At 67.4% G+C, this 12,838-nt stretch overlaps 1 protein-coding gene across 1 annotated transcript in view; it reads left to right on the top strand.

The window, feature by feature from the left end:
- Positions 1-906: 906 nt before the first annotated feature.
- VAX2 (ventral anterior homeobox 2) overlaps positions 907-12,838 on the top strand; it is a 28,697-nt gene continuing 16,765 nt past the window's right edge. Inside the window, exons 1-5 of the mRNA XM_017839459.1 lie at positions 907-915; positions 1,995-2,246; positions 3,211-3,366; positions 3,704-4,040; positions 9,046-9,233. Coding sequence (XP_017694948.1) covers positions 907-915; positions 1,995-2,246; positions 3,211-3,366; positions 3,704-4,040; positions 9,046-9,233 — 942 coding nt within the window. The remainder of the gene's footprint in view (positions 916-1,994; positions 2,247-3,210; positions 3,367-3,703; positions 4,041-9,045; positions 9,234-12,838) is intronic.

Below are 12,838 nucleotides of genomic sequence, written 5' to 3'. Positions count from 1 at the left end.
GCAGTCCCCCCGTGTTCCCACGCAGTCCCCCGTGTTCCCACGCAGTCCCCCCGTGTTCCCACGCAGTCCCCCGTGTTCCCACGCAGTCCCCCCGTGCCCGCCGAGGCCCTGCACCGTCCCCGGGCTCTCCGCGCTCTCCCGGCCCGGGCCCGGCCGCGGCCTCGCTGCTCCGGCCCCGAGGACCCTCGGCGGGGCCCCCCCCCGGGAGCACCAGGCCGGGCCGGGGGTCTCCCGGGGCAGCCGCTCCTTCGCGGGGAAGGGAAGGAGCAGGAGGAGAAGGAGGGTCCCCCCCGGTGCCCCCCGAGCCGCGCTTGGTGTGAGCCCAGCGGGCCGGGACTCACCGGGGGCGGCCGGTTCGGGGTCTGGGGAGGCCCCGGCTCCGCTCCCGGCCGACAACGCACCACCCGCAGCCGGGCCCGGGCCGAGCCGAGCCCACAGGGCCGAGCCGAGCCCACCGAGCCGAGCCGAGCCGGGCAGGCACCCGCCGGCCTGGCCTTACCTCCATCTCCGGCGGGATCGGGAGCACCGGGGTGCGGGCCCGGGGCGCTCCGGGCGGCGGATCAGGCTGCAAACCAGGAAAATAAAGGAATTTTGTGGGTTTTCGCTCCATGACCGCCCCCGGAGCGGCGGGAAGGGGGGAGATGGAGCGGGGCGGCGGCTCGAGAGGGATGCGGGGGCTCGGCAGGGCCAGCGGCGGGGCCGGAGCGCTGGGAACGGGGATGCTCCGGGAGAGCACGGCCGCTCCCACCCCGGGCCGGGCTTCCCTGGGCTGGGTCTGCTCGGCACGGCCCCGGGAGCGAGAAAAAACAGGGATACCGATAATAATAATAATAATACCAATAAATAGCACTAATAGCTCTAATATCGATAGCACTAATACCAATCGTACTAACACCAACCGTACTAATGCCAGCGGTAATACTACAAATAATAGTAACGCTACTAGTGACATTAATACCACTAATGTTAACACTAATTACAACAGCAACAGCGGTAACGACACCACCAAAACAAACCCAACAACAACAATAATGATACGACAAAAAAGGGCTTTTTTAAAATTATTATTGTTATTATTATTAGTGTTATTATTTTTTTCTGAGGACCCAGCTCCGCTCTCCGCCCGCGGAGCTGCGCGGATCCCCTCGCCTCCCCTTCCCGGGAGCGGCGGGGACGGCCCGCACCCGGCATTTCCCTTTCCCTGCTTCCACTTCCCCCGGAGCAAATCCCTTCCCGTCGTTGTTAACGTTAATCGCAGGGATAACGGGAAAAAATAGCAGGAAGGGAGCGGGATCCGTGCGGAGGCGGCGGGGGCCGAGCGGGCACCGGGGACCGAGCGGGCGGCGGGGCCGCTTCTCTCCCGGTCGTACCGCGGCCTCAGCCGCCGCTCGGGGCCGGAGCTCGGCGGAGGGAAGATATTTCGTTCCTGCAGCTCCCGGTGGGCGGCTGTGCCCCTCTTCCCGGCGGGACCGGCCCGCAGGCCTCCCCACGCGTGACCGCCGGGCATCGCCTCTGCACGGTCCGGGGGGGTTGGGGCCGCACGGTGGGGTGGGTTTGGGTTATTTTTCCTGGTTTTCGCTCAAAACCCTTTGCCGGTGTCACATTCACCCCCGGGCCCGGTGGCGAGGCAGAGCGGAGCCCGGCCCGCCTTCGCCGCAGCCCCGGGAGCGGGAATCGGGAACGGGGAGCAGGGTGCGGGGAACCGGGAGCGGGGAACCAGCTACGGCGGCCAGAACCTACCCCGAACCGGCGACCCCGTCCCGCCGCCCCCTTCTCGCCCCTCTGGGCCCCGCAGAACCGGGGGTGCGGGCCGGGACCACCGGCCCTCGGCGGGGCCCGTCCTCCGCGGCCCAGCTCCCCGCGCGCTCCCCGCTCGGCCTTTTTCGTTTGCTTTATTTTCTTTCCTTTTTTCTCCCTTTTATTCCATTCCTTTCCTTTTACTTCCTTTATTCCCGTGACTTTATTTTTCCCTTTTGTTTTATTTTTGCCCCCAGTCTGTTTTTCCCCGCTCCGCGCTGGTTCGGCCGTTCCAGGGACGGGCCCAGGCCGCCGCAGACGCGGACACTCGGGTACCACGCCGGCACAAGGCCTTGAACTCCCGGGCGCTTCCCGCCTCGGCCGGGCTCCTTCCCGGTGCAGCGGGCCGGGCTCAGACCCGGCGGGCCCCCCCACCCCGGGCAGTGCCCGGTGCCGGGCTGCGGGAGCGGCGGGGCGCCGGCGGTAGTCGGGGGGGTGCGAATTCTCAGGTGCGCTTGGGTTAACAGTTAATTTATTGCTTTTTAATCCGCCAGTATTGCAGCGGTTTCTATTTGAGGGGGCCCGGGGGGGTCACGGGGAATGGGGCGGCCGCCCCCGCCCGCTCCGGGGACGTGTCGCCGCCGCTTTTCCGCCGGGTTTTGCCCCGTTGCAGAGAGAGGCGGAACGGCCCCCCCCGAGTCGGGGGACTGCCCGGGACACCCCCGGAGTCCGTCAGCCCCAGCTGGACACCGGGAGCCGCCTCCCTCGGTCCCGGTGCCGGTGTTGCCGCCGCTGCCGGGAGCGGCCGTGCCGCTTAACGGGGATTTCGGGGCTCCCCCGCAGCCCCATCCCGGGGAGGCGGTGGCGTAATTGCGGTAGCAGCGGGCGCTCTTTGGACCGCCGGGCTGCGGGGCACCGCGGGGAAGAGGAAACGGAGCCCCCCGAGCCCCCGCCCGGCCCGGGGAGGGGCAGAGCGAAGGGGGATATTTTTTATTCGTTTACACCTCGGCTGGCCCTTCCCCGGCCCGGGGGGGTTCCCGTGGGTGAGCCCCGCGGGAAGGCGGCACCCCCGCCGCTGCCGGGGCCGGAGCCGGGGCCGGGCGGCCGCCGCTGCCGGGGCTCTTTGTTTACCAGTCGGTGTCACGGCACGGGAGAGCAGGAAATTGCGTCTGTACCGGGCCGTTAATTTAAAAGCGGCCCTTTCCTCCCCCCGGCCGCTCCCCGGCGCGGCGGGGGCTCCGCCGCCCGCTCCCCGCTCCCGGCTCCGGCGGCGGCCGGGGATGCGCAGCCGAGCGCGGCGGCGGGGGAGGGCCGGGCCGGAGGAATAAGGACCCGGCTTCTTCCCCGGTCCCACCCCCGGCCGCTTCCTCCGCAGCTCCCTCCCCTCGGCCTCCCCTTCCCCTCCCGCCCCCCACTCCCCCTAAAATCATCCCCCCATCTCCCGGTATTGATTTCCCCGCACGCCAATCCCAGCGCAGCGCGGCGAGCCCGGGCACCGGCGGCTTCTCCGCCCGCTCCCGCCGGGACCGGCATCGGGACCGGGACCCGCACCGGGACCGGCGCCCCATGGAAGGGCAGCGGCTGCGGCCGGAGCGGCTGAAGTTTGCCCGGAGCGAGGTGCCGCGGGAGGTGGAGCTGGGGAGGGGGCGCGGGGGGGGCTCAGCCGCCTGTCAAAGTTTTAAACTCCTTTTTTCCCCCCACCTCGCACCCTCTCGGGACGCCCCGATGGGTCCCCCCCACCCTCCCCACCCCGGTACCACCCCCGCCGGTGGAGCGGGGAGGGGGGCGCGCTTTAAATGCCGTCCCCCCGGGTGGGAGCGGGCGAGAGGCGGGAGGTGACGACCCCCGGCGGTCCCCGGCCATGGGGGTGAGCTGGGGCGCCGAGCCCCGGGGGGGCCGGGGAGGGGCGGGGAGGGGAAGGGGTCTGGGGAGGGAGGGGGGGCTCCCTCCCACCCCCCCCGCCTAGTCTTGCCTCCTGTCTCCCTCTCCCCGTCTCTCTCTCTCCCTCCTGATGTTTGATCCCGCCGCGGCGCCCGCAGGGATGAGCGATGGAGGGGCCGAGCCCGGCGGGAGCCCCGTGCTGCTGGCCGAGCCCGCGGCCACCGGGCGGGCCCGGGAGAAGGCGCCGACCCGGGCGGAGCTGGAGAGCGCCCTGCGCGGCGGCGGCGGAGGCGGCGGCGGCTTCAAGGACATCCCCGGAACGTCGGCGGTCAGCCCCGGCTCCTCCAAGGAGTGCGCCCCGGACACCGAGAGCCCGTCGGGGACCGGCGAGGCGGATTACTGCCGCCGCATCCTGGTGCGAGGTACGGGCAGGGTCCCCGCTCCCGACCCCCGCTCCCCGCTTCCCGCTCCGGGAGTTCCCGCTCCGAGGACGGGGAATCCCCGGCACCGCTTCCAGCGCATCCCGGGCGCTGCCCGGCTGCGTGCTGCGATCTCTCGGCCCCGCCGCTTCCCGTGGCTCCGCTCCGTGCGGTACGGACCGGGCCCGCTGCCCCAGCCCCGCTCCGCCGGGAGCGGGCTCCGAGCGGGGCCGTGCGTGCCCGGCGGGGTCCGGGGGAACGGGCGCGGGGTCACGGACCCCCGGGCCGGCTGAGCCCCGCGGGGACGCGCGGGCGGCGGGAGAGGGGGGACAGCATCGCGTTTGAAGCGATGTCGCAGGAGAAAAGCGTCACGGAGCGGCGGCGGGCGAGGGGGGGGTATTTTTTTTTCCCCTTTATAATATCCCCGGCTCGACCGGGGCTGGGGCACGGCGGGACCCGGAGACGCCGCGTCCCGCATCCCGGATCCCGCCCCGCCGCCCGCGCTCAGTCCCCGCCGGCCCGGGGCTCGCCGGGGCCAGCTTGGCTTGTGGCGAACCCCGAGAAGTTTGGGGCGCCTCGGAGCGGCTGCGGCAGGCGGGCAGGGACCGAGCGCTCCTCGGCTCGGGGCTCCCGCGGCTCCGGGGATGCTCAGCGTCTCCCCCGCTCCCGGAGCCCGGCGCAGCTCGGCGGCTGCCCGGCGATCAGGGCTGAGGCCTCCCGGTCCCCAGCCCAGCGCTCGGGCAGGGCGGCGGGGACCGGAGCCGCGGCCGTGAACTCCCTCCTCACCGCCTCGGGGGCGGCGGGGACCGGAGCCGAGTCCCCGTTCGATCGCCACCCCGGGCCGGGCATCCCGGCAAACGGCCCCGCCGCTCCCGCAGCCTCTTCCCGGCTGTGGCGATGGGCGCCTTTCGCTGACAGCCCGGCTGCCGCAGTCCGAGCCCTCCGAGCCCTCTCCGGGCACCGCGGCGGGGCAGCGGGCAGCGCTCGGGGGCCGAGCCCGGGGGTCCCGCCCGGGGTATCCCCCCGTCCCGGGGGTCCCCGAGCGGGGCCGCCGCCGTTCCCGCCGGGGTCAGGCCGGGGTCAGGCCTCTCCTCCGCCGGTTTCAGTCCTATCGAGGCCCTCCCGACGGTCCCGGGGATGAGAGCGGGGTGGGGGTCGGTGCCCAGGCCCGGGGCAGGGTCTCCGCTGCCCCCGGCCCCGGGGACCCTCACCCAGGAGCGCCCGGTCTCACCATCTTGCTGCAGCCGCCACGGTGCGGACAAAATGGTGGCGGGGAGAATCGCCGCAAATAACCGGGAACGGAGCCGAAATGAAGCGGGGGGGACGCGGCGGGGACAGCGGGTGTGCGGGGCCACCGGGTGTGCGGGGCCACGGGCCCGCCGTTCCCCGCCCGCCCCCGGCCGGGGTCCCGCAGCCGGGCAGGGTCGGGGCCAAGCACCGGCCAGGCCCGGGCAGAGCTCCAGGTCGATTCTATGCAAAGTGGGAGGTTAAAATGCTTAATTTTATATTTTTAAAATGTAATCTTCAGTATTTTTAATTCCGCCCTCGCCGCCAGCCCCGGGGACGGGGCCGCATCGCCCCTCCAGCCCCGGCCCCGGTGCGGGGCGGCTGCTGCAGAGCTGCCGGGACCCCGCTCCAGCCCCGGGGTTCGCCCGCGGTGCCTTTGGTGAGGCCGGGGGTCCTGGGCAGCCCCCCGCTCCGGCGGGGCTCTCTCGGGGTCTCGGTCCGCTGCCTGGCACAGCTCGGTACCGGGGACCGGCCGTGCGGGACGGGGTCGCTTCGCCCCCCGGCCGTCCCCGTCTCACCGGCCCGGTGGCTCCCGGCCGCCTGCGGGTGGTTTTTCCCGGGGATAACCGGGAGAAGGGCTCGGCGGCGGAGGGAGCCGGGCAGCACCGGGGCCGGTCCCGCTGCCAGCGCAGCCGCTGCAGTCCCGGGGGCGGCGGGACGGGGTGGGGGCACATCCAGGGGTGCTCCCCCCCTTCCTCCCGGTCACCTCCCGGGGCTGCCCCGGTGCTGGGCTCGGGGGTCGCAGAGCACGTGGGGGGACCCCGGTGGTGTTTGGGATGCACTGAGAAGGGCTGCAGGTTCCTGTGCCCCTCAGCGTGTCCCGAGGTGCCACCAGGACCTCCCCATGGCACGGAGAGGGACTGGGGAGACGTGTTGGGGAGCTGACAGGGTGAGGGGGGGCCCCAAAATGTGCTGGCAGCTGCGTTGGTGTAGAAACCCTCACGCACAGCAGGGTGTGTGGGATGTCCCTGTGCCAAGGAGAGGTGTCCCTGTGCCAGAGAGAGGTGTCCCTGTGGATATGGGGGTGTGTGGCATGGCCCTGTGCCAGGCAGAGGTGCCCCTGTGGACATGGGTGTGTATGGGGTGTCCCTGTGCCAGGCAGAGGTGTGCCCTGTGCACACGGGTGTCCTGGGCTCTTTCGGGGGATTTCAGTCCCAGGCCTTGTCCCGGATCCGCTGCCATCAGGTGTATCCCGGTCCCCAAGAGCAGGACGTGCCACCAGGGCCCCGCTGGCGAGGCCGGGGGCTGCGGGAACCCCCCGGGCAGCCACGGCAGGACCTGGTGGGTGTTGGGGGTCCGGGATCCGGCAGCTGATGGGGGAAGGCTCTGCAGAGGGGGTCCTGCAGGCAGGGTGGTGCTGTGCCCTTCCTGGCACGGGGGGACGGCTGTGGGCCCCCAAAACCCGCAGCGGGGAAGGTCTGTGGTGCCCGGCAGGTTTTGGGGGCGAGGGTTTGGGGGACGAGGGGTTTGCCTCTCCTCTGCCAAGCTGGCACCGTGGGCTGTGCCCCTTCCCTCCCTTCCCCCCGGTGCTGCTCCCCCACCCGCGGCCCAGCTGCCGGGGGGATAACAATAAATAATGCCCGAGCGATGCCGGCGCGGCGAGGGCGGAGGGCAGAGCTGCAGCTGCGGCTCCGAGCCACCAGCCCCGGCTGTTGTTGTGCCGCGGGGCCGGCGTGGGCACGGGCGTGGGCACGGGCGTGCGGACGTGGTCTGGGCATCGTCTCTGCCGCCGCTCTCCCCTCACAAAATGGTTCCCGGGCCGGCGTCCCCATCCCACCGGAAAAGCCGCCGAGCCGCCCACAACCCGTTTCCTTTCCCGCGGCCCCGTGCCCACCCGTGGGCTGTGGGCTGTGGATCTGGTCCCACCAGACCCTCTCCCACCCTGGTTGTCCCCAGGCCCCGGTGACTCCTTCGGTGCCGCCCGGAGCCAGCGCGGCCCTGCCGGGATGGCACCTCTGCCATGTGGTGGGAAACCGGCTTCGGGAGTGGGGTCCCTCTCCCAGACCTCCCAAACCTGTGCCTGCTCCCCACTCCCACCATCCCCATCCCAGATCCACCACCCCACACTGGTTCCTTTGCCCTCATCCCAACTCTGCCATTCCCACCCCAGCTCCGCCATTCCCATTCCAGCTCCACCATTCCCATTCCAGCTCCACCATTCCCACCCCAGCTCCGCCATCCCCATTCCAGCTCCACCATTCCCATTCCAGCTCCACCATCCCCACCCCAGCTCTGCCATTCCCACCCCAGCTCTTCCATCCCCATTCCAGCTCTGCCATCCCCATTCCAGCTCCACCATTCCCATTCCAGCTCCGCCATCCCCACCCCAGCTCCGCCATTCCCATCCCAGCTCTGCCGCCCCTATCCCAGCTCCACCATCCCCATTCCAGCTCCACCATCCCCACCCGAGCTCTGCCGTCCCCATCCCGTCTCCGTCACCCCTTCCCAGGCTTCTCCTGGCTATTTTCCCCCTCCCTACCCCAGCACTTTTCTAATCCCTTCCCGTCTGAGTCAGCCAGGGGGAGGGAAAGCCGGTGCCCTCCAGCCAGGGCTGCTGGGGACCCTCCGGCCTTGGGAACCAGCACCCCAAAATCAGGGCCTGGCGCGGGGCCGCTTCCCTGCAGTGGTTTTTAACCCTCTGGAAAAGCCACGGGGCAGGAACAGGGAGCTCTGTGGCCAGGGCTCACCCAAACCAGTTTGCCACTGGTGTTACTGGAGCTCGAGGGGGGTCAGCACGAGGAGCACGGGGGGTTTGGGGTCTGGCAGGACCCGGTGGGTGATTTCCAAGGCTCCTTTTAATTGCTGGTGCCACGTCGGGAGCACCAGCAGTGCCACGGCACAGCACAGAGAGCTGGGCCAGGCTCCTGGCACTCGGGGGGCTCGGGGGGTTTTTTGGGAGAGCTGCTCCTTTGCCAGCGGGAAGCGAAGCCACGGCGGCTCCTTCGGAGTGGCCACGAGCCACGTCCCACGGCGTGGACGGAGCCGACGTGGGAGTTAAACCCTCCGGCTTTTGTTTCCCTGGACAGTCTCAGCCTTTCCCAGCCTCGTAAAATTCGCTGCTGGAACAGGTCAGGGCCACAGCGCTTCCCAAACCGGTCCCTTAATCGTAAAACTGCCCCAAAATGGGAGCTGCTGCTTTCCCAGGAAATGTTCCTTCAGCAAGAATAATTCTGGAGAGAAGGGAATTGTAAGAGAGGTAAATTTTTCCATTATTCCCAAGGAAGGACACAAAAAAAACCCCCCCAAAACATATATTTTTAATTAAACAAACCTTTCATTCTAATTCTTCCTTGGTATAAATCTGCTTTTTGCTCCTGGCTTTCCCAACTGTTATTTCCGGAATGAAACCTTCTGTTTTCCCGAAAAACTTTATGGTTTCTATTTATGTCTTTTAAAAAACCCCATAATTTATGGAGATTTGTTGCCGCTCCCTGGATATTTATAAACTTACGGCGTTTGGTGCCAGAGGGGAGAACCAAACTATGGGATGGTGCCCGTTTAGCTCCAGCTCGCGGGATTTTCATGGACATTCTGCATCCAGCCCCGACGCTCGGGGCGGCACCAGGGAGGTGATGCAGGGCTGGTGGTGCAGCCGGTCTTTAATTCGATTTAATTAACTTTTCCTGCCCCGACAACTGGGCTTTCTGGACCGGTTCCACCAGTCCCCGGAGATGTTTTTTTCCTGACGGCTTTTCCCGTTCCCTTCCCCCCCCCCCCGCAGATGCCAAAGGGACGATCCGGGAGATCGTGCTGCCCAAGGGGCTGGACCTGGACCGGCCCAAGCGGACCCGCACGTCCTTCACGGCGGAGCAGCTCTACCGCCTGGAGCTGGAGTTCCAGCGCTGCCAGTACGTGGTGGGCAGGGAGAGGACGGAGTTAGCGCGGCAGCTCAACCTCTCCGAGACCCAGGTGAGGCTCGGGGGCTCCCCCGGTGGCCGCGGTCCCCAGCCCCGCGGGGGGATCGGGGTTCGGGGGAGGGATGTGGGGACGCTGGGCTGCTCCGGGGGGACGGTCCTCCCCCACCCCTTTGTCCCGAGCCCGAGGATTGGCTGGTTTAGGGGTGGGGGGGTCTGTAGGGACCCCCCCGACGGGCAGCACCACCCCGGAGGGTCCGGCAAAGGGTCAAGGCCAGGCTGGACGGGGCTCGGATCCGCCTGGGCCGGTGGAACGTGTGGGCTTTGGGGGCCCTTCCAGCCCAAACCATTCCATGATCCTCTGAAAGCCGGGAAGAGCAAAGAGCAGGAGGGTGCCAGTGGGGAGCCGAGGTCCTCAGGCAGCACCCACGGTGGGGTGGGGGAGCGGGGTGGGACGTGGTGGGTGCCGAGGGGGTCGGGCCGTGTCCGAGTCGGTGGGTCCTGCACGGCCCCTGCACCCTCCGCTCCCCAGTCCCGGCGGGATGGGCACCCACTGGGGATTCTCCCTGTGGAACAGAGCCGGAATGTCTTCTCCATCACCTCCCCGGGCAGATCTTTGGCCATGGGGGGGGATGTTCCCGGTTTTCCTCCGCTGTGCTTGGGGAGACCCGGGCGGGCAGAGCGGGACAGGCTGTGCCGTGTGCCGGGGTTGGTGCATCTGCTGGGGCTGGGACGGTTTCGGCTTGGAAATGTATGACAAAATAGTAATAATAATTAATGACTAAAATTAAAATACAATAATAACAACAACAACAGTGCAGTGCAGAACAGGCAGGGCCGCCCCTTCCCTGCCCAGCCGGCGCAGCGGGAGACGGCGACACAGTCCCATCGATTCACGCGGGCAATAATTCCAATTTTTCCAACCCTTTTGTGGAACAGCCCCGTCCTGGGTGTCGGCAGCCAAGGCCCTGCCTCCAGGCTCCCCTTGTTTCCCAAGGGGGTTGATTTTGGGGGGATTGTGCTGCTCTGAGGTGTTTTGGCACTGGCTCTGAGGTGTTTTGGCACTGGGTCTGAGGTGTTTCGGCACAGGGTGTTTGGTGTTTTGGGACAGGGTCTGAGGTGTTCTGGCACTGAGTCTGAGGAGTTTTGGCACTGGCTGTGTGGTGTTTTGGCACTGGCTCTGAGGTGTTCTGGCAATGGCTCTGAGGTGTTTTGGCACTGGCTCTGTGGTGTTTTGGCACTGGCTGTACGAGGGGGAGCTGAGCTGTGGGGAGCAAAAATAATTCTTGGGGGTTTTTTTGGCGGCAGAACGGGTGGGTTTTGGTAAAGGAAGAGGATTTGGTGTGGGAGGATTTTTTGGTGGCTGTGCCGTAGCTGGGAGCAGAGTGTCCCTGCTTCCTGGGATCCACCTTCCCGGGGTGCCAGTGTCACCTCCGTGGAGCTGGGAGTGGCACGGGTGGGCTTGGCTGCGCCGTGCCGAGGAAGAGCTTCATCTGCCCGACACAGGGAGCTGGTTAGGGGTCCCTCTTCTTGGAATCCCTCTTTCTGGGGTCCCTCTTCCCAGGATCCCTCTTCCCAGGCTCCCAGTGTCACCTCTGTGGAGCAGGGAGGGTCACAGGTGGGCTTGGCCCTGCCACACTGCGGGAAGAGCTTTGTCTCCCTGGCGTGGGCAGCATCTTCTCAGGGTCCCTACTCCTGAGGTCCATCTCCCAGGGTCCCATTGTGACCTCCATGGAGCTGGGAAAGGCTATGGAAGGCGGGAACAAAGCTTTCCAGTGAGCTGGGCACTGCATAAGGGTCCCTCTTCCCGGGGTCCCTCTTCCCAAGGTCCCTCTTCCCAAGGTCCCAGTGTCACCTCCACAGAGCCAGGAATACCAAGGTTGGGCTTGGTCATGCCATGATGGGAAAAGCTTTGTGTCCCAGCATGGGCAGCCAGGGTGGGATCCCTCTTCCCGAGGTCCCTCTTCCCAGGATCCCTCGTTCTGGCATCCCAGTGTCACCTCTACGGAGCTGGGAGTGACCCAGGTGGGCCTGGCTGTGCCATGCCAGGGAAAGGGCTTTGTCTCCCTGGCATGGGCAGCCGGTGGGGGGTCCCTCTTCCCGGGGTCCCTCTTCCCGGGGTCCCTCTTCCTGGGGCTGCCTTTCCCAGGGTCCCAGTGCCAGCTCCATGGGCACGGGTGGGCTTGGCCGTGCCACCAGGGGGGAAGAGCTTTGTCCCCGTGCCGTGGGGGGACAGGGGACACGGGCAGGGGAGCGGCTGCCACAGCCCGGGGCTGGGAGGGCACAGCCTCTCCACAGGGACTGGATTCCCCTGCTTTCCCGCTGTTTGGTGCCTCATTCCTCCCTTCATCCCCCGGTGAGAAAATCCCCCCCCCCCCCCGTGGGCTGGCGCTGCCTCCTCCCCTCCCTCCTTCCCGCACCCTCTTTTCTCCTTCAGCTCTGTCTTTTTAAATCCCTTTCTGTGCTTTTCACACCATTTCCTTCCCTGCAGCGAGTTCCCAGCTGTACCTTCCCGGCTCCCCCCGGCTGCCAGTCCCTCCCCAGCCCCTGCCATCCCCAGGGATCGTCATTCCGGGCTCCCTGCCCGGCTCCCTCCCCTCTCCCTCAGTGGGTGCAGCCCCCCGGTGATGGGTTCAGGCTCTCTGCACACTCAGGTGCCTCCCGCCCCAGTCCCTGGCTGTTCCTGGCTGCCAGGTTTCCCCAGGCATTCCAAGAGCTGGGTGACCGAGTTTGCCAAGACCCCCGGGGTCTGGAGGGCGCTGGTCCCACCTGGATGTGGCCTGGAGAGGGACCGTCACCACCAGCCCCTCCCGTCCCACCCAGCTCACCCACCCATCGGCTCAGACAGGGATGAATCCAACTTTTGCAGCAATCTGAGTGTTTTGGGCACTTCCGGTGATTTCCCTCCCGGTGTTATCCCAGAGCAGCTCCCGGGATTTAGGGCCGCTCATGATTTAATGGCTCACTTAATTGATCGGGGGTTTTGGTGAAGGGTCCCAACCAGCAGCATCTCGTGGCTGTTTCTCGGTTGGCACTGGAGGTTGGCACAGCAGGACGGATCCTTCCCAGCCCCTCACTGGGTCATATTTTGATCCCAAGACCGGGACCCTGCTCCTGGTTTCTCTCCGTGCCGGCAGCCCCGGATGCGATGGGAACCCGCCGGGTCCCACCACGGGAGGGACGAAGGGAGGGCCCCCCAGGGATGGGGGTTTTTGTGCCCGGGAATGTTTGGGGGGGACAGGATGACTCATCCCCGCGAGGAGGGAGCGCCGCACACCCAGTGATGAGATGGGAAGAGACACGACGGCAGCGCAGCCGGAGAGCGGCAGAACAGCCGAGCGTTCCCGGCAGCACCCGCGGACACCCGGCCGGGGGGAAAGGGCCCTTTTTGGGCTCCCAGTTCACCTCCCTGGCACCTGAGCCCGCTGGTCGGCAGAGCTCGGGGCGGGAGGATCTCACTGCCCGCTCAGGGGAGCCAGGAGGGGTTGGGAAGGAGGAGATTCCCAACCTTGGCTTTCTTGGATCTGGATCCAACCCCGGGGTGAGGGGATCAGCCAGGGAGAGAGGGATCACCCAGGGAGAGGGGGATCACCCAGGGAGAGGGGGATCACCCAGGGGAGAGGAGGGATCACCCAGAGGAGAGGAGGGATCACCCAGGGA

This window comes from Lepidothrix coronata, unplaced genomic scaffold, assembly GCF_001604755.1.
Source record: "Lepidothrix coronata isolate B3197 unplaced genomic scaffold, Lepidothrix_coronata-1.0 Scaffold421, whole genome shotgun sequence".
Lineage (NCBI taxonomy): Eukaryota > Metazoa > Chordata > Aves > Passeriformes > Pipridae > Lepidothrix > Lepidothrix coronata.
Note: the sequence above shows the minus strand (reverse complement) of the source record. Positions and strands in the feature narration are given on the sequence as shown.